Genomic DNA, 20,549 nt, shown 5'->3' with positions numbered 1-20,549 from the left:
CCCTCATGACAGCCTTGGTTTATGGAGCTTCTCAAGTCCCCCCCTCCCCCTTCCCCAGAGCACACAGCCAATCAACTGCATTCTGCCACATTTAACTGGACCAATGGGGTATTGCTCTTCCATACAAGGAAAGCTGATTACTTGTACTCCACTGGTTCCCCTCCTGGCTTGCTTTTAGTAGTTTGTTACAGACTTGTCTCAACGGAGCTGTTAGTGCACCAGTGCTGCTTTGTGATTCTTGCAGATGCTACACTGCACAGCCCCTCCCAGAGAAGAGAACAAGGTTACCAGTTTAGTCACACATTATGTTTCTAAAGTGGCGTGGCTCTTCTCCCTCAGCGCTCCCCTCTCCTGCTGTGCATGATTTCCCTTGCAACAAAGATGAAGGGGAAAAAAAGCTAGGAAATCAACCCCTACATCGAATGTATTGGGAAAGCATAAGCAATGTTCCAAGGTCATATTCTCCCACATCTCTAAAAAAATGACATGGTTATTTCTTTGCTTCTCCTGTGCCAGGTGCCCTTTTAAAAAAAAAGAGCCTCTAAATTACCCCCAAAGTCATCTTAAAGGCTATGAATGTAAATAAACGTTGCATAATTTCTCAGACCTTGCCTGAACAGAGAAGAGCAGAGTGGAACTCTTCTTACAACAGAACTCTTCTAGGCATTGTGCTTCTTCTCTCTCCAACATAGCTGAGCATTCAGAATGAAAATTCTTGAAGTTCAATAGGAATAGAATAATATGGAAAGGAATTCCATACCAACAGGCAGGGAAAACAAAAAACGTCCACTTGGTCTATGCTGCTTTTGTTTTTCATTTGTCTAAAGCATTGAAAAAAAAGACCAAAGCAAAACTGTGAGAACCTCAATGTGGGTACTCCTTGAATTGACCCACAGTATGCTCCAGTTTTATAAGTTGGTTCGGACAAAACGTACATCATATGGTAGCCAATCTGATGATCCTCCCTGAAAGAGCTAGATTGACCCACAGACTACAGTGCATGACCAAGCCCGTACTTAAAGACTTCCCATTTGGGTGGGACCTCTCAATTTTTGATTGTCATTGTTTTACAGGCCCCTTTGGTGGATGCATTTTTATTAATTTTCTGAGAGTTGATGGGTATTCAGTAAAGGCCAGTGGCTTCCTATAACCACTTAGATCAAATAAAAAAATCTTCTGGTTTTTAAAGCTCTCCCTAACCTGGCCCCTCTCCTATATTTCTAGTTTTCTCACACCTTTACTTCCTTCATAATGACACTGGCTTTCTTCTTTTTCCTTGCATACAGGACCCATTCTGAACCTTTTCACTGGCTGTTCCCCACACATGAAATGCTCTCCCATCTTATTTCCACCTCTTCCACACAACTTGGAGTCTTTTCACTGACTTGCTCCATGCCATTGTCACTCTTCTTCCTAGTCTTTTTTTTTTTTTTTTTTGCAGGGCAATGAAGTTTAAGTGACTTGCCCAGGGTCACACACTAATAAGTGTCTATGAATGGATTTGAACTCAGTTCTTCCTGACTCCAGATGGGGTAGTATTGCATTACATAACTGCCACTGAGCGAACACACTGAGAATACAAAGATAAAAATGAAACAGTCTCTGCTCCCTAGAAACCATCATGCTATTGGGGGAAGACATATGCAAATATATAAGTATATACAAAATGTATACAAGTTAATTTTTTAGGGTAGTTTATTGAGGAAAGTAGAAACATGGTCAGACGTGCACTTTAGGAAGATCACTTTGGCATCTGTATAAAGGATAAATTGGAGAAAAATGAGATTTGAAGCAGAGAGGCCAATGGGAACTTGCCATAATTCAGGGGAAAAGGTGAGTGAGGTTCAGAGGACAAGTGATACTCTCAATGTCTGTTTGGAGAAAAACTGATGGATGGGAGAAATATTGTAGAGGTAGAATTGAGAAGACGTGGCAAATTATTATTTATGTGGGGGTGAGGGAAAATGTAAAATCAAGAATGACTCCAAATCTGGGTGACCAAAAGAACAACAGGGCCCTTGACTTAAAAATAAAGAAGTTGGGATGATGTGTGGGTCTGTGGTGCAAGTATATGCTGAGTTTGAGAGGTCTTCATTCCAAGATACCCAATGAGCTTTAGCCCTGCTCTAGCTCAGAACTCCTTTGCTCAAGCTATCCACAAGCCTCAGCTCCCTCCATTTGCAGGGATTACAGGTATATACCACCACACATGAACCGTTTCATGTTTTTAAAAGGTTTTGTTTGTTTGTTTTTAATTTTTTGGTGAGCACCATCCGTTTGCCAGGCACTAACTTCATAGGTACTCCAATTTATATATTGCTTTACAACAGTCTGGTGATAGAAATAGTTGAAATATCATTACCCCCAATTTGCCGAGAAGGAAACTGGGGCCCAGAAAGATTCATTGATTTATCCATGGTCAAACAGCTCATAATTTTAGTAAATATTTGTTATTTGAGGAACAAAAGCACCTTTAATTTGCCTCTTGGCCAGTGAGATGTTGGACTTTCCTTCTTTGGATTGGGAAAGCTGTCTTCTCTGTTGCTGCTCCTCCAAGAAGTCTCCATTTCTAGGTTCCCCCAGGTGAAAATGTTCTTTTCCTCCTCAGATTTTCCTTGAATAATTTGTCTGGCTTTGTCTTCTTACCGTATGTTATATTCCCGCTTATAGATTGTAAGCTCCTTGCTTTTGCAAACTATATAACATTTTTGATTGTTGCATCCTGGGTGCCTTGCCGGCAGTTCTTAGTACCTAGCAGGTGCTTGAAAAATGAATTGAAGGATACTGTTAATGACTAATTTCTACATACTGTGAATTGTGATAGCTTACTCATGATTTATGAAACTTAGGAAAAATGCGTTGTCTGGGCCTTCTTAAAAATCAGATGTAACATTTGTTATCCAAAATTGGAGAGGGAGCTCTTTTGTGTAAATGACTTTTCCAGATAACTGAAGCTTCTGCTTTTCTAGTTACATAATTCTATACTTTCAATATGGCTTATACAACATAACTTTTAGCTATCGGAATCCTTGCTTTATTTGATGATAAGGTTTTTATCCTTGTAGTCAAGATGGCTGTTAAAAAACTGCCTCTGTCGCATAGTTGTGTGACCTTGGACAAGTCTCTTGTTCCCAGGGCTCTTAGCAACTTCCTTACACTAGACATGAGAGGAATTTCTAATGTGCATTTTGGGGATTGAGTTTCCACACTGGTAGTTCTCCCCATTTTTCCTCTGCCTCTACTCCCCATGAAATCACAAGTCTGAAACAAACAATGAGTAAACTAACTCTGGCAGAACTTAAATTCAGTCATTCAATCGAGTTATTACATACATTTTTTACTACAAAAGTCACAGAGTTAGAGACTATTGGAACAGGAAGATACCTTAGAAATCATCTGGATTTTGCAAGAGAGGAAGGTGAGGTCTAGAGATGTGTTCTAGCAAACAAAATCAGATATTTCTTCCATGGAATATATTCTCAGTATTTATTATTTCTGCTTTTTAAGCACTATGTTGGAAAAAAATTGTTATCCAAAGTAATTGAAGTAAGAGCATTGGAGTTTTTACTGTTTTTAGAAATAGGATCATAGTGGGCTTAACAAGCCTTTCACTTTCTGAACTCCACCTAATGTTCGCTTCCTGCCCCAGTCAATAGTTATGTCTTCCCCCAAAGCTAGGAGCAGCCATTTGTTATCTGCTAACTCACCACCACTCCCTTCTCATTTCTGGAAACAGGATTAAACCAAGGTCATTATTGCCCTGGGAAAAGATGTGTCCAACTATTCCCTGACTTCCCAAACCAAAATGCCCATCTTCCCGGCCACTTCATCTACTGTAATGTAAGCTGTTTGAGGGAAGGAACTGACTTTGCTTTAGTATTTGTGTCTCCTGGGGGTTTATCGCTGGAGTTGGCCTGTAGTTAAAATGCTTACTATTCAAAATACATTCTTGTCGTTCCCAATTAATAGGCAATTTATCTTTTGCGATCCCTCATCTGGTTTGGAAAAGGAAGAAAACCTGTGTTTGAATCCTAGCTGAGCTTCTTACTACCTCTCACTTTGGTCAAGAAGATTCATTTTTCTGAGTCTCAATTTGTGTAAAATGGGTGCTTTAAACGTGACGGTCTTTAAGATTCCTTTGGGCTCTAAATCATTGTTTCTAAGTATTAGAGGTAGAATTCAAACCTAGGTCTTGTGTCTCCAAATCTGAAGCTCATCCTCGGATACTCTCTCCACCAATCGGGTATCCAACCAATCAGAAAACAGTTGGTGGCCAGACCTGGGGCATGCTAGCAAATCACAGAAGGCCCCACCTGCAGTCAGTGCCTATCTGTGGAGCCCACCCTTTTCAAAACTCTATAGTTTCCATCCCACTACACCCTGCAGTCCCACAAGGTCTGAGTGGAGTAGGCGGGAGAGCTCTCAGCCGTCCTACCCGCTGACTTTCAGAGGTGACCTTGGAAGACTTAGAAGTGGTGAAGATTTGATAGGGCTTCAGTAGACCTGTCACTTTGCCTGGCCATCCTGGGTTCACCTATGGGGACTTCTCATTCTACCCACAAAAGGAAAACCACCCCTACCTTCTTGGATAGGGTAAGGGACAAGTTGCTGGAAGGTGTTTAATGGGGTGCCGGGTGATTGAAGAAGGAGTTAAGATTGCTAATATACAAAGATTGTTATATAGACTTTGGGAAGTATCTATGGGAAATTTTGATAATCCAAATTCTACTTGACCACTAATGTAACTCCTATTTTTTCATTTTTCTACCAAACATTTGCTCTAGTAATCCTGTATAAATTGTTGGCCTTACATATGATTTGGTAGGAGGGAACCATCCCAGAAATGATTTATAATTTAAATCACGTAATACACCCTTTACCCTCTTCTCTTGATATTTTTGTTACCTAAGGGGGGAGTCTTGCTCCAGGGTATGAAAGTATCCCTCTGTGAATAGAACTTTAGCCCCAGCAAATCCCTACAATACCAAGTTGAAAAGGCTTTGCGTGGGCGTGCCACGTGTTTGAGTTCTCCAAGAACCAATTTAGTGAAGTATAAGAAGACATAATATTGTGTAGGGGTTGTTTTGTTTTTGTTTTTGTTTTTTTGGCCACAGAAAGTCATAAAACTATAGTATAATAATAAGATCTAGCATTTGTATAATGATTTATGGTTTGCAAAGTGCTTTCGGGTATGTCATCTCATGATCTTCACAAAGACTTTGGGAGGTATGTGCAACTTTTTTTCCCCATTTTACAAATTAGCAAACTGAGGCTCCAAGGTCCAATAAGTTGGCCAGGGGGACACAACTGGTAAATCTGAGTCAAGATTTGAACCAAGGTCTTCAGGTCCAACAGTCGATCTATTCACTTTGTCCATTTTAAAGTATTAGGCATTTGTGGTTTGAGTTGGTAAGAGACTCAAGCTGGCAAAAATCTAGGATTTTTGTTTAAATTATCAAAGCTGGGATTGAGAGCACTCAGTACCCAGTTGTTTTGATGTCGTCCTTGCCAAACTTAATACCTGTAGATTTTCACCCCTGTTTATGACAAAATTAAGTTATGGAAAATGTAATTGGCATCGTGATCTAAAAAGTATCCTTTCCTACTGTAATACTTGGGGATTCCTTAAAAGTGGTGTATGGAAAGAGCAAAACGAATCCTAGACTTATGAAAGAGAAAAATGAGGGGCAAAGGCCAAGAGTGTTCCTTTCTGTACTCCCTTCTCCCTTTCTCCCCTTCCCTCTTCTTCCCTGACCCCTTGCCAAAGCTATCATTCAGCTATGCCTTTAATTTAACCTTTTGTCTTCACTGGGAAAAACAAAATGTGTGCTTTTTTGTGGTAAAGATGAAGGAATTATTCAGGGAAAACCGTTTACTTTCTTTTCTGCTGGAAATGTTTATAGCAGAAAAATAGTTAAGGGAAGAAAATACGCACAAACTTTCTGTCATTGTAGTTGGTGATTATAGACAGTTATAGGGTCTTTAAAATAACGAGATTAGTTTAAAGCCTTTTCTCAGTGAAGTTGCTTTTTAGATAACAGAGAAGGTTGTAAGTTCATTTTCTTCTCCAGGTGGGGTACGAAATTAGTTGGACTTCATTATTAGTGTGTGTTGTTAGGGAACACCCAGAGGGTTCTTTTGTGTACTATTCAGTGAATTTGGAGAGAGGTGGGAAAAGGAATTTTTTGACTGGAACGATCGAACCTCTGGGAAACCCTAGATAGAACCACTCAGACCCAGTAGACCTAGGACCTAGCAGAATGTGTTCAAGGCACCCCACAGTCACGGTCCATTGCTTCTTTAGTTTAGCTCTAAGTGTTTCAGAACTCTTTGGAGAATGCCGGAATCTGGTAAAAGCCAAAAAGGCTACTTACTAGCATTCTCAGGATTAGTAAGGCCCATTAGAGATCATTCAATCCAACGGAGGGTCAACCCCATCTCCACCCCTATTTTACCAATAAGGATTTTTGAGTCTCTTGAAAGTTAAGTGACTTGTCCAAAGTCACAGAGGAGGAAGTCAATAGCAGATCTGGAACTTAAACTTGGGTTTTCTGGCCAGTGCCTCTACTTAATATTTTCCCAAAAAGACTGTATAGCCATTCAGAATATACTTCTTTCTCCATTTTTCTCTAATTTTTGTTTAACCCACCATCAGCATACTTTTTTTTTTTTAGTGAGGCAATTGGGGTTAAGTGACTTGCCCAGGGTCACACAGCTAATAAGTGTTAAGTGTCTAAGGCCGGATTTGAACTCAGGTACTCCTGACTCCAGGGCCGGTGCTCTATCCACTGCGCCATCTAGCTGCCCCCATCAGCATACTTTTATCTGTTCAGGTTAAAAAAAAAAAAGAAAGAATTTTATGTTAGGTTAATGGTAACCATCTTACTTGGATGAGGCATCTTCTCTTCAAACTCATCGGCTTCATAGAGCAAAGAAATCAATAAAAGTACTCCTTATGGCATATTTTCACTTTTTGTGGGAGCTTAACTCAAACACTATTTCATTTTATCCTTTTTTTGGGGGGGTGGGGAAGTGAAGGTTAAGTGACTTGCCCAGGGTCACACAACTAGTAAGTGTCAAGTGTCTGAGGCTAGATTTGAACTCAGGTTCTCCTGAATCCAAGGACAGTGCTTTATCCACTGTACCACCTAGCTGCCCCCTCCCATTTCATTTTACAAAGAGGAAACAACTCCTTATTGCCCCTAATCCCTTTCAAAGTTTTCCATATGGAAATTTAAATATTAAAGTCTCATTTAACTAGCCTATTCAGGAAATAGGCTTCTGTACAAACCTTGGTTACCTCAGGATATTTTTTTAAAAGATACCCAGCTCTTTGTGTTTCAGCCCTTGTCAAAAATCTTTCTAAATATTACATCAGCCTATTGTTCTGCTTCTCTATGGGAAACATAATTGAATCTTCCATTGGTCACCCTCTGGAGCGGATTTGATGACCCCTTCCAAAGTCCCAGACACAGATCAGCAGCCTTATAAACTACTCCTTTCTATTCCATAAGGATGTGAAGAAAAATCTATCCTTTCAGCCTCAAACCAGATGTAACCCTTCCACGTTGCTGTTCCCCCTAATAGCTGGACTGCTCTTCTATACAGTGCAGTTATTTTTTTTCATGATCCCAGGCCAGAATTTTGAGATACTTAACACTCTGTTTCCTAAAAATGGATATAAAACTAAAAGTAAACATAAATAAAATCTACCTCCGTCCATAAATATCTGTGCATTGGATATATATACATGCTTCTGTATACATGCTTATAGATGTTTATTAATTAAAAGTAATAACTGTTCCTTATTTAATGGAGGGGTTCTGGTTAATGTAAGTTTTACAATAATTGTTTCCCCCAAGTATCCCTCATCACCATAACTGGAATTCCTTACTGCTTCCTGTTTTGGAAAAGCTATCACAGTTGTCAATTAATTCTCTTCTTTCTCCATTCAACTTAAGAGAGGTGAAATATCTTGGTTTGCCAAATATCAGCCATCATCAGATTTGGAGCCACCTGCTCCTTTCAAAGTAGTCATTTTAAAATAATCTTTAAGCCCCCACTTAAGTATGGAACTCAGCCTGGCAGCCAGCTAGCCCGCTGCCTGTTCTGGGCCCCTGAGGAGAGTTGTGCTCCATTTACTTATCCCCTCCTCCAGTCTCCCACTCAGACTCTTCCTTGACGCTATTGTATTCACACACAAAATTCCTATCTTGTTTTGGATTATGAAAATGTAGGGGAAATAAGTGGTCTGACTTCAAAGGATGAATGGATACCTGGAAAGATGCTAATAAGGTATATACACACAGAGCTAACGTTTAATTCTAAAACCATAGAAACCATTTTAAAGAGCTTATATATACATGTATATGTATGTATTTATATATATATATATTTATACGCACATACACACTGCTGATTCTAACACTATGAAATGTGTATTTAAATGGAAGTAATCCCCTACTTTTTCCACACTTTTCCAAAAAGAAAACTGTTTAAATTTCCTTCTTTGGCACTTAAACTTATTCTGTGTTTCTTTTGTGAGCACCCTTTATTTTCTATCTAAATCCTTCTAAAAGATATAAAATTTCTGAAAAATTTAGAACATTTTAAGGAGTGAGAATTTTTCTGCTTGTTTTCCCCCCATCCCTTTGGAAGTTATAGGAAAATTGGGGGGGGGCGGGAATTAAACTTCCTTCACATATTTCTGATTAGCTTTGTTAATTTGGGAACATGAAAAATATTCTGTATGTTGCATTTTTTGTCATAATCCTGTATTCATAATTCATTCATATTGTTATTCCATATCTACAAATTGAATGTATATGTAGTTCTTGATTTATGGATGCATTGTGCTACCAAAGGTTAGTGTTATGAGTATATCACAGTGTAGGATGCTAGGAACACATTTTTTTCTGTCAAAAGCCTTGTCTCTGGAGCAGCTATACAGACTGCTCCTGACTGTTAGTCCAGAAGTATAAGCTTCAAACTGAAGAGGAACTGGATGTGGTGGGAACATCAGCAGGGAGCACGTTTGGGGCGACAACTGGCAGGTGGAGGGATTCTCATGAAGAGGCAGGGAAATAGAAAGATGGAGGCTCCTAAAGGGAATATACAGGAATGAGCAATAGAGGCTGATCATTTCTGGAAGGTACCAGTGTCATGGAGAGATTGGAATTAGGATCTATAGAGAATCCCTAGGTGGCTCGGGCTATTACAGTTGTCATTGTGCTGTGGGACAGATGGAAGGGAATTAGAAGCTTGACATCTCTCAAATGACTGTAATGTATCCCAGGTAGCTTTATTTCAAATGGAGGAGGGTTGGTGGGTAGGGGATTTCTAGCTGTGGTAGAAGGTAGTATCCTTAGTTTTATTAGTGGTGGCAGGAAGAAGAAGAAGGATTATGCTAGCCAAGGTAAGGAGTTATTAGTAGGGTAGGGGTGACTAGTTATCAGTAAAGGTATATTCTGCTTTTGGACATTTTCAATTTGGTGACTGCCTGTATTTTTAAACGAGCAGCCGGGTGTCATAGTGGATAAAGCACCAGGTCTGAAGTCAGGAAGGCTCCTTTTCATGAATTCAAATCTGATCTCAGACACTTACTAGCTGTGTGACCATGGGCAACCCTGTTTGCCTCAGTTTCCTCATCTGTAAAATGAGCTGGAGAAGGAAATGGCAAACCACACCAGTAGTTTTGCCAAGAAAATTCCAAATAAGGCCACAAAGAGTGGGACACAACTGAAAAACAGTAACAAGTACTTCTAAACATTTTCTATTTTAATTACAAATGAAAATATTAGCCTTCTGAGTCTTAAATAATTGTTTTCTTATTGTTTTTGTGGTAGGGTAGGATTTGGGGGGGGTTGGGTGGGGGGAACAAGGGAAGTTGACCAATTTGTAGGATCTTATGACAAACTTGAGAACTAAAGAAACATTGTAATAAAAGTTATGTTGTTTTCTGGACTTAATGATGATGATGATGTAGTAGTAGTAGTAGTAGTAGTAGTAGTAGTAGTAGTAGTAGTAACAGTAGTGGCAGTAGTGGCTGCAGTGGTGGTAGTTGTAGTAGTGGTAGTGGTAGTGGTGCTGCTGCTACTGGTGGTAGTGATATAGTAGTTGTTTTTATATATGTATGTATGTATTATATATTATAATATATATTCTATATCACTTACTTTGTGCCAGGCACTGTGCTAAGTGCCTTACACATATTATCTCATTTGATCCTCACAACAACCCTGGGAGGTTGGTGAACTTATTATCTTCATTTTGCAGAAGAGGAAAACAAAGCAAACAGAAGTTAAATGACTTTCCTGGGATCACACAGCTAGTAAGTAAGTATAGCCAGTGTTAAGAAGAAATAAGGAAAGAACCGTTTGGTGGGGTCCAATTTCTGTCCCATGAACCTTTGTCCTAGCCTTGTTTTCTGAGCTGCCACTATCAGCAATTTCTGCTGCTTCTTCTGTTGTCTCACTTTTATCATCTTCAGAAAATTAAATCTTTGTCCAAATAAAGCAAGAATCTCTCCCCTTTTTCCACTTGTTAATTTCCTTCATGATTTGGTTGGGAGTACTTCCAAATAAAGAGATAAGTTTTCTTCTTATGTTAAAGAAGAGACAAGCAGGAAAGGGAATTAGTTCTGTCTGTCATGCCAAGGTCTTGGCCACTGCTTTGCAGAAGGGATACACTTGGCAGAATCCCAAACCTCATTCCTATACTGAACATGAGCAGATGTTCTGTATTTATTCTGCAGCTTTTGAAAGTAGCCCTGCAATATCAAATTCTACTTATTTTGTAATCCAGCAAAATGCAGTAGCCGTATTCTCTCTCATCGCTTACCTTTCTAGCCTTTCAATCTGGTTCCTCAGGTAGTTTCTCTAGCCTGAGTTGGATGATAGGATTCTTCCTATTAATTAGCAAATTGTATTACCAAAGATAAACTTTTTTGTTTTCTCGGTTTTTTTTAGAAGTTGATCTATTTGAGCCATTGGCCAAGGAACATCTGACCAAAGTTAATCAATTCGGATATAGTATTGCTAATGATGTTAGAATCTTGAGGAAGTGATACATTTGAAATCTTTAGAAACCCTAAAAGTTATTGGAAAAAAATGAGCATTTTCTTCCTCCTCCTACCCCAATGTCTTCATCTCTTTCATGGATCTATCCATATTCCCATATTTTCCTATTTTCTTGCCTTCTCTCTTTCCATTGTGAATATGGTTCAGCAAGAAGACACTATTAAAAACTGGATAGACACTCCTACACCAAAAAGAAAGAATAGATAGGTGGACAGAGATAAATAAATGCCACTATCCTGGGGGAAAATACTTCCCCTCCTTTTTTTCTACCTGCTTTATCACACAAACTGATGCCAACTTTCCCCAAGCAAATATACTTGAGAATAAAGCCCTGTCAGTGTCTTTTAGACAGTTTTCTTTTTTCAATACTAACTCAGGGTCACAGTTCAGATGAACAGCCAGACTGTCTGGATCTCCATCTCCCAGTTTGGTTTACACAATGACAAGTCCTCTTCTTGACCGACATTTAGCAAACTAAAACATGTTTTCATCTATAAAGATTTTTCAACTTATGCCACAGAGGTGGAAGTGCACCTAAGGAAACTTAACACACGAGGAAAGGATTAAATGTCAAGCAAAGTTCTCAATAGAAAAACCAGAGACCTCAAGCAAAGATGAGATTACCCATCGCTTTAAGTACTACTTCATATGACTGTCAGACAGCTATGGTATATGGGAAAATCCTTATTTGAGATTGCCTTAGACGCATAAGTTTCATAGTTTGAATAGTATGTAGAGCTGGAAGGGATCTAATCTAAATCCCTTATTTCTGAAAGCAGAAAACTCAGTCACTGAGAGTCTGAGATTTAACCAGGGTCACTATGCCAGTTGCAAAGCCATCTCTTCTCATTGCAAACCTACATTTTCTTCCTTTTATTTTTTAAAAATTACGAATTGAGAGAGAGAATTTCCATATATACACCCCCACCAAAAAAAAAGTTGAATAGGAAAACCACAAGTCTCCATTTCATGCTGCTTGTTTTTGTAAATAGTATATAATACATTACACACATTACTTTCAAAACTGTTCTGCTTGTCTTTGCTTCCTTCTGAACTTCCTTCTGTGTCCCCCCCCCCTCCTGTGTATTTTTAAAATGTTAAAATTGGGGGCAGCTAGATGGTGCAATGGATAAAGCACCGGCCCTGGATTCAGGAGTACCTGAGTCCCAATATGGCCTCGGACACTTGACACTTACTAGCTGTGTGACCCTGGGCAAGTCACTTAACCCCCATTGCCTTTAAAACAAAACAAAACAAAATGTTAAAATTGCCCTCTTCTTTTTGGTAGCATTATTGCTAACCTTTTCCTCCTAAGACTTTCCTCACCACCCCTTTCCCTAAATTAGAAATAGAAGGGAAAATAAAGAACTCTTATGACTGCTTAGGATGGTCAAGTAAAAGAAATCCACTAAGCGGTCAAAATGAACTTTCTCTTTTTTAACAATAATCATGCATTTTGCAACCTCCATCTGAAGGTGGAATGGAACAGAGCAGTGTAAACTTGAGTTGTCAGCAGAAGAAAAAACACATGCAACAACAACCACTTTGAAAGTTGGCAGTTCCTACGTGAGCTAATATAATCTCAATAAGCAGAGAGTAAAAAAATGCGTACAGAGCCCATGTGTACAGTATCGTTGGCACATTGGCTAAGTGAATTCATCTCTTCAATATATCGGTCCACTGTTGATAATTTTGATTGATCAAGGGGAACAAATCCTAAGGCTTTACTCTCTTAGCCTCTTAAAAAAATCCATGCAAGGTCTCTGAGTAGATTAAATATGAAGAAATTGAGTTTTCTCCCATGTAATACCAGGCTCTTAATCTTGATTTTGAGCAGATTTATAATTTAATTTATATCCACTTATACGTCAGGAATCCATGCGAAAAAAGGTCCTATTGTCATTAAATATTCCCTAAGCTAAGCCTGAAGTGTTGAGTGCCCTTGTGGTTTGTTTAGTTTGATGAGGCAGTCACCCTTGGAGTTTTGATAAATTGGCTTAATAGACAATAGGAGGGTTTGTATTACTAAAGCTTTCCCTATTCAAGATATATCACTGAAAAATCCTGGTTAAACCAGCTGTGTGTGTGTGTGGTCTTCAACTCTCTTTGTCCTCTGGTGGAAATATAATATGACTTAGAAGAAAAGTAGATTACTTTTCTTTTTTTCTTGTAGGGAATTATGTGATTGAAATATAGTCTTGGTTTTGTAAAGCTTTATCTTTCTTTCCCCCCTTCTGTGAAATGAAACTATCAAGTACAAAATCTCTCCCTAAACCTCCCAAATGCTTTATAAGCAATATTGATGGATGTCTGCCGTAATTAAGGGGTTAGCACAGGGCAACAGTAAAAAGCTGGGTTCAACACTCTTTCCTATTCATGAGTTTTAATTTCAGTCCTGTTAGAGTATGGTATAAAAATTCAGTTAGCTTCCTACCAACCACCTCACTCATGGACTCTACTAGCAAAGAGGTTTTCTGACCTGAAATCGCTTTAGAGCTCTTTTTAAAAGTAGAAAGAAGGCATATGAGACCTTTCTCCCCATTAAAAAAAGGATTCACATACAAGCTATCAGTGACATTTTTAATGGTCTGATGGCAAAACTTACCTTATGCAAAAATTGAGAGTGCTATGTCCCAACTGTGGTTGGAGAATGTGGGAGCAACAAGGTCAGCATTTTTCTCTGACCTCCTTCCTTCGAGACCCAGTGCTGTATGCAATCTGCGGTCCGGTCTTTCATCATGACCAGAGAGAGCATCAATTTCCAACAGCTTGAGCCTTTTCACCGCTTATCTCTTATCAGAATGTAGCAGTGGTAGCTACTCAGCAAGTTACTTCACCTTTTTTGTACCTCAGCTTTTTTTTTTTTTTTTAATCTACAAAATGGGGATTATAATAGCAGATACTTCCCTGGGTTGTTGCAAAGATCAAATGAGTTAACAGATACAAAGCTCTTTGCAGATCTTAAAGCACTATATAAATGCTCACTAATAATAATTATTAAAGTCACCAATCATCAAAGTATACTTTTACTTTGTTTGCAGGAATTTTTCAAGTTTTCCTAGCTCTTTTTTTCTGTCTCTGTGACAGATGTTGCCTCTTTTACAGTAGTTTTCTTCATGGAGGTCTTTTTGCATATGCTTATCATGAGCTGTGAAAGTGAAGATGAAGTGCCCCTTTAAAATTATCCATCCTTATTATATCTATCGGTCTTGGGTAAATATTACTGCATACAGACATTATTCCATGTGCCTTTTATGCTATTTCTTTTCCATAAACCTTTCAGGTGCTTATCTTTTTGCTTTCTCTCTTTCGTATCATCTTCCATTTTAATGTAACTGATAATTCATAGTACAGAATGCTTCTCTTATACACTTAATATTTCACTGTTTCAAAGGACTAGTAATTTCATTGGTCTGAGTACTCTCTCCCCCAGTGTGTAGACCATACTTGCTCTGTGCCTTAGAGAGAATCTTTGCAAATTTCTAGGACTGAAAACTTTATCCCACAACTTTTGCTTTGGTAGTAAGGTTTACTGAACGAAGCTAGTCTAATCCTTGTCTGGGACTCATATTTTGAAGCCTTTTCAGCTTGGTAACAAAAACAGCAAACATTTATAAAACCCTTACTGTGTGTCCAGAACCATGCAGAGCAGTAGGGATACAAAGAAAGACAAAAACATGATTTCTACCCTCAAGGAATTCATCTTTTAATGGGTGAGACAAGAGGCAAACAATTGGTAATGCACAGGAAATGGATGGATGGATGGATGGATGGGTGATAAGAGAGAGATATGTAAATACACACATATATACATAAATATTTTTCACACACAGATACGTATATCTATGTATATATCTATGCATATATGTGTATATCTGTGTATATCTCAGAAGAAAGATGCTGGCATTGAGAAAGACCTGGAAAGGCCTTCTGCAGAAGGTGGTGTTTGAGCCAAGTTTTGAAGGAAACCGGAGGAGCCAAGAAGCAGAGATGAGGAAGAAGAGTATTCTGGGACTGGGAAGCAGCAAATACAAGGGCACAAAGTTGGGGATGGAATGTCCTGTGTAGAAGGAAAAACAAAAATGCCCCATATCACTAGAATTTACTTGACAGTCAAACTTGACCTTTCATGCTATAGTGAATCTCAGTGGAGGTACCACATACTAATTTTTATTACCACTCTATATCTCTGACAACTCCTGGACTAGAATGTGAGCCCTTTGACAGCTTATTTTCCTATCTGTTCACTGCCATGAACCTAGCGCTATGTAAACATATATTAGACAATTAAATATATCAAATGAATGAATATTAAATGATGGCCCTTAGCCAATGGCATATTTTTTTTCCTAGTCTATACCCATGAACCTGTGATATCACTGATAGAGGGAATGCTAACACTGATCTACAATTTGTCATCTTGATGTTGCCTGGAGCAATCTGAGGTTAAATGACTCGAATTAGGTCACTTTGGGAGTGTATTAGAGTCAAGACTTGAACCAACATTTTCCTAAACCTGAAGCTAGTCATATGGTCTTTCATTGAAAACATAAGCAGTGAATTTTCCGTATCGTCAGGAAATCTTGTTACCCTACTCATTTAAACTAAGGCTAATGCTTTTCAGAGACCCTGCCACTTCAATTCGGTACCATTTATTTTCTCTTTGTTATAAATAGGGTTTTTTTTTGGGGGGGGAATAGGGGGCTTAAGAGGGAAACTTCATAATTCTGTTTATCCAAAGTTTTAGTAGCTTCTTTCTGCAGAAGAACATTCAGAGTCTGAATGCTTGATCAGTGAAGGCCATTGACAAGGAGATGCCAGCTAGATAAACCAGAACATGAGCAAAGTCAAAAGCCAGTAGATACTTTATCATCATCACGGGGGAAGGATTGGCATGGATATGCCAAAGCTGGGTCAGCAAACCATGGAGTCAGCGGTTCTGGGAATCCAGGGTAGATCAGGGTGAGTCATAGTGTGTGGGCATTGCGGGCTTGCTAAAATGTGCTCATGCACAGGCCTCAGATCTTACACTGACCTTTATCTGCATGTATTTTTATGCATGCAACAAGGCATCACAAAAGTTTTCTTCCTATGTATCAATTTTATACAAAGTCCAGACCAGTTGACCATTACAAATTACCCTTCCAGAGGTTTCTACCCATAGTAGTGGTATAGTGGCAGGAAAGAAGGGAAGGGAGTAGTGGAAGTCAGTTGGCTGAATCCTAGGCAGCCTCTTGACTGAATCTGTGTCCTTGTCTCCACCCATTGGCGCCACAGTGATCAGTGTCAGTAAAGCCAGGATTTATTACAGGCTACATTCTCAGATCTAGATCATTCTATGCAATGACACATAGGTCAGGGCCACAAGCATTTCATTGGGTTTGGGTTATACTTTCCAGTAATTCCCAAGCAATTAGCCTTTTGGGGGTATGGGGGTGGTAGAGACTGAGTTTCCCTATTTCACCCAGGTTGGAAGTGTAGTGGTTACAGGCCAGTCCCACTGCTGATTGGCATGGAAGCTTTGACCTATTCTCTCTCCAACTTGGGCTGGTTAGTTAGCCCTTTTTAAGGCAGCCTCAGAGATCACATTTACAGCTCAGGACTCCTGAGAGATCCCACCAACCTCAGCCTCCTCCAGTGGCAATGATTCCAGGAGTAATTCCCCCCAAAGTAACATTCAACACCATCCCAGTGTTGAACAGAAATGGGCAGGGCAAGTCGAAGCGTTTACTTATATACCTATCAAGGCCTTGTGAATTTCTCCTCTGTGGCTCTGATCTGAGCAAGCTGTGGAAGAGGATCACCCATTTTTCTCTGACCTCCTTCACGTCAGGAGCCAATGCTGGACACAATTCGCTGTCCTGTCTTTCAGCATGACCAGAGAAAGCATCACTTACCAGCGGCTTGAACCATTGTGCTCTTTATCTCTTATCAGAATGTAGCAGTGATCACTGCTGGGCCTTTTCTAAACATAAGCTCTCTTGCCGAAGTTCATTTCAATTCCACCAGCATTGATTAAGCTCTGCCTGGTCTGCCTAAAACCAGAGCGCTAGGGAATACAAAGACACACATAAGTACAAATCCATCCTTCTTAAAGAGCTGAAATTCCACTGGGGGAAAGGGGTGAGGGAGGGAGAAGAAACAACATTTAGAGAGTAAATAAATATAGTATGATTTAAGAAAAGAAAATGAACAGCCAGGGTATTTGAAAAGACTTAGGTAAGATAGGGGTTCTTAACCTTTTTTTATGTCATGAACCCCTTTGGCAGTCTAGGGAAGCTTGGGTGGACCCCTTTTCAGAATAATGTTTTTAAATGCATAAAATACACAAGGAAACCAATTCTAGGGCAATCATTTTGTAATTTTCCCCATAAAATTCACAGACACCTCCCTGAAATCTATCTCCTCCCACCACTACTACCCCCAGGGAGGAGGAGAATGACCCCAAATATCAGGTTAAGAGTTTCACTGTAGATTTCCTTGGAGGAAATAAAAGATTCTAAGAGAGGGTGAGGACGGGAGTACATTCTGGGCATGGGAGAACAGCTCTTAGAAAGGCACAGAGGAAAGAGATGGCATTCCGAGTTAAAGGAATTAGTGGTAAGTAGGCCAATTTGGCTAGAACCAGAGAAACGTTATGTCACAGTGGAAAGAGCCTCGGATTTAGAGGAAGACAACCTTGGTTCCAGTACCAGCCCTGCTCTTTGCTATTTATTTGCTACTTGTGTGGCCTCTAGCAAGCCCCAAACCCCCCACACCCCTTTCCAGGCTATAGTTTCCTGGTTTGTAAAAAGGGGGTAGATTAGCTGGTTGGTCTCTAAGGTCTCTTCCAGTTCTAAATCTGATCCTGTGTAAAGGAGAGTTATGTGAAAGAAGTTTGGAAGGTTAGGCGGAGAGCCAGAAAGTGAAAGTCCTTAAATACCAAGTTGATAAAAGTTTATATTTTTTCCTAGAGGCAACAGGGAGCTACTGAAGATTTGAAAACTTAAAAAGGATTAAATAAATGTCACCTGCTGTTATCATTAGTCATCTCTCTTTTGTTAATTGCTGTTCAATTAGAGCAGCGCTTTTTAAAAAGTTAACCCATTCATTGTTTTTCTCCTACGAAAATCTCCCATGTAATAATTCATTTATCACTATTTTTATTGATTTTATTGATTCTAGTTTTTTATTGAATAGAATTTTATTTTCCAAAATATATGTAAAAGCAAATTTTAACATCAATTTAAAAAAAATTTGTGTTCCAACTTCTCTTCCTCCTCCATTCCCACTTCCAGTTTTAAAATTTTGTGAATAAAGTTCTCATCACTTTACTGTTTATACTCTTACAGATCATAAAAAAAAAAGAAAGAAAAAGAACCCAGTTTTTTTTACTTTAAACTGTCACGGTTTGTTTTTGTTTTTTGTTTGTTTTTAAAGGAAGAAGGTGGCTCTTCTCCAATAATACCTGATATATTAATAGCATGTGTCATTCATTCTACAACTTTTATTTAGTGGTATTTCATGGAATCCAAATTGGATATACCAGATGTAGCCAGTTTACCAGCAAAATAATGAATGAGCAGAGAGAAGTAGCATTGTAGCCTTCTGTTCTTGAGAAGTGTTATTTCTAGCTTGCTAAGTCAGGATAACCATGGCAGCCAGGAGTTTTTTGAGCCATTGTACCTTGGGAGTGTTGATATTTATATTAGTTTCGCCCCAAACTGCTCCCTCCCCCTGAAAGGACTCCAATCAATTGAATGAATTATAACAGGTTTTGTTTTGTTTTTGTTTCTGCCTTGGAAGTTTGCATTAACTTTCTTCCCTCCCTCCTATCCCCAATGCCTTTGGAAAGATCTAGGTTCCATCCAAGAATCCAGGATACTGTTAACAGTGAAAAGAGTCAAGAACAAGTTTTATGTTTGTACTGAAGTTTGCCATGATTTATTAGCATTTTGTATATGCATAAGCCAGTGGATTTCTTTTAATGGATCTAGATAGAAGCTTATTTCATGCTTTGAAATGAAGTTCTCCCTTACTGTTTCTATCCCTCTTTAAAAGATGTTTGTTTTAGAAGAAATGGTTATAGATAATTCTCTTGTGATCAGTAATAAAAATAATTGACATTTATTTAATGCTTTAAGCTTTACAAAGTACTCTGCATGCATTATTAGATCTTCACAAGCAACCCTGTGAGGTAGTTACTAAAATTATCTGCCTCATTTTCCAAATAAGTAAATAGAAACTCAGAAAGGTTTCCCTAGTTAATTAATCATCTGAGGCAGGATTTGAACTCTGGTCTTCCCAAGTCCAAGTCCACTCACCAGTGCTCCCATGGTACAGTGGGAAAATCCTTGAACTTGAAGTCTAAATGCCTGGCTTGTTTCATACATTTAGTAGCTACATTTCTCTAACCCTGTTTCCACCCCACTGTAAAGTGAAGTAGAGGGTGACCATATTTATACTACCAGATCATAGAGTTGTTTTGAGGAAAAGACTGCATTTTCAAGGCACTGTAGAAATTTACTTTCCCCGTGAATAATTGAGGCCAAGTGATCTCAAAGACCTTTAAAATAGGTGCCTTGTCTGCCTGCTTCAGGACAGTCACTATCTCAGTAGTGCTGATGATGGCAACCTCCCAGGGATTGCATCATTTTTGATTCAAGAAACTTTATAGTATATTTACAGAGGCTGTCTGTAGCAACCAGGCAGACTAAAGGAGAGTGTGATACAGTCGCCTTTTGCTTTCAAACCAGCTCTGGAGATCTTGTGACCCTTAGGATTCCTCGGCAACTGGAGGATGTGGGTAAGAACTGAGCAGTCAATCTCAGGTACTTATTCTTTTCCGAGTCGGACTGGTCTAAGCTTGCATTTAATGGAACTTCGTGTTTTTGCCTGGCCTTCAAGGAGTTAATGCCAGGAGGTGGTGTATCCTTACTTCTGCTATTGCATGGGCAAAAGGGCTTTCTGCTGTGAGGCTTGTGCCGCTGATAGAATGTGACAGGCAGAGCTAGAAAAATCAGGCTGGAAGGAGCAGTCTCAGCGATGAGCCAATCATTTTTGCTTGGAATGACTTGTTTCTACAGGCAGGGATTCCAGGAAACAAGGATATAAGTAACACCACTGGGTACTGGACTGGTAGAGAGAATAATTAGTGTTAGTAGGTCTCACTCATCAGGAGTTGAGTCTTGTCAGCATTTTTTACAATTAATCCTTTTAGCTGTAGGTTGAAAATCTTATAAAATTAATCATCTTGGGAAAGAATTTCCCTCTCCTCCCACCTCCCCCACCCTTTCTAGGAACCTGTGAATTTAATGGTATTTGGTAGAAAAATGTCTTGCTCACCACAGTCCCATGGATGACTTTCAGATTATAGGCCGAGGAAATGGATTCTTTAAGCTTTTAAATTTAAGGGTAGCAAATTTAATTTAAAAGCACATCCTCTTAAATGCCGAACAAAATTGAACAAAAATATACCAAAGCTATTGAATA

General features: G+C 39.1%; 1 protein-coding gene across 4 annotated transcripts in view; it reads left to right on the top strand.

The window, feature by feature from the left end:
• Nucleotides 1–20,549, top strand: part of GRB10 (growth factor receptor bound protein 10) — a 278,346-nt gene that overhangs the window by 201,398 nt on the left and 56,399 nt on the right. The window contains exon 1 of one of the 4 annotated variants that reach the window (XM_043971141.1): nucleotides 19,776–19,863. The exons of the other annotated variants lie outside the window; for them this stretch is intronic. Coding sequence (XP_043827076.1) covers nucleotides 19,858–19,863 — 6 coding nt within the window. The 5' untranslated portion in view covers nucleotides 19,776–19,857. Of the gene's footprint in view, nucleotides 1–19,775; nucleotides 19,864–20,549 lie in introns of those variants that run through there. 4 annotated transcript variants of the gene reach the window in all.

This window comes from Dromiciops gliroides, chromosome 1 (genome assembly GCF_019393635.1).
Source record: "Dromiciops gliroides isolate mDroGli1 chromosome 1, mDroGli1.pri, whole genome shotgun sequence".
In the NCBI taxonomy this organism is placed as follows: domain Eukaryota; kingdom Metazoa; phylum Chordata; class Mammalia; order Microbiotheria; family Microbiotheriidae; genus Dromiciops; species Dromiciops gliroides.
This window is presented reverse-complemented; position numbering and strand designations above follow the sequence as displayed.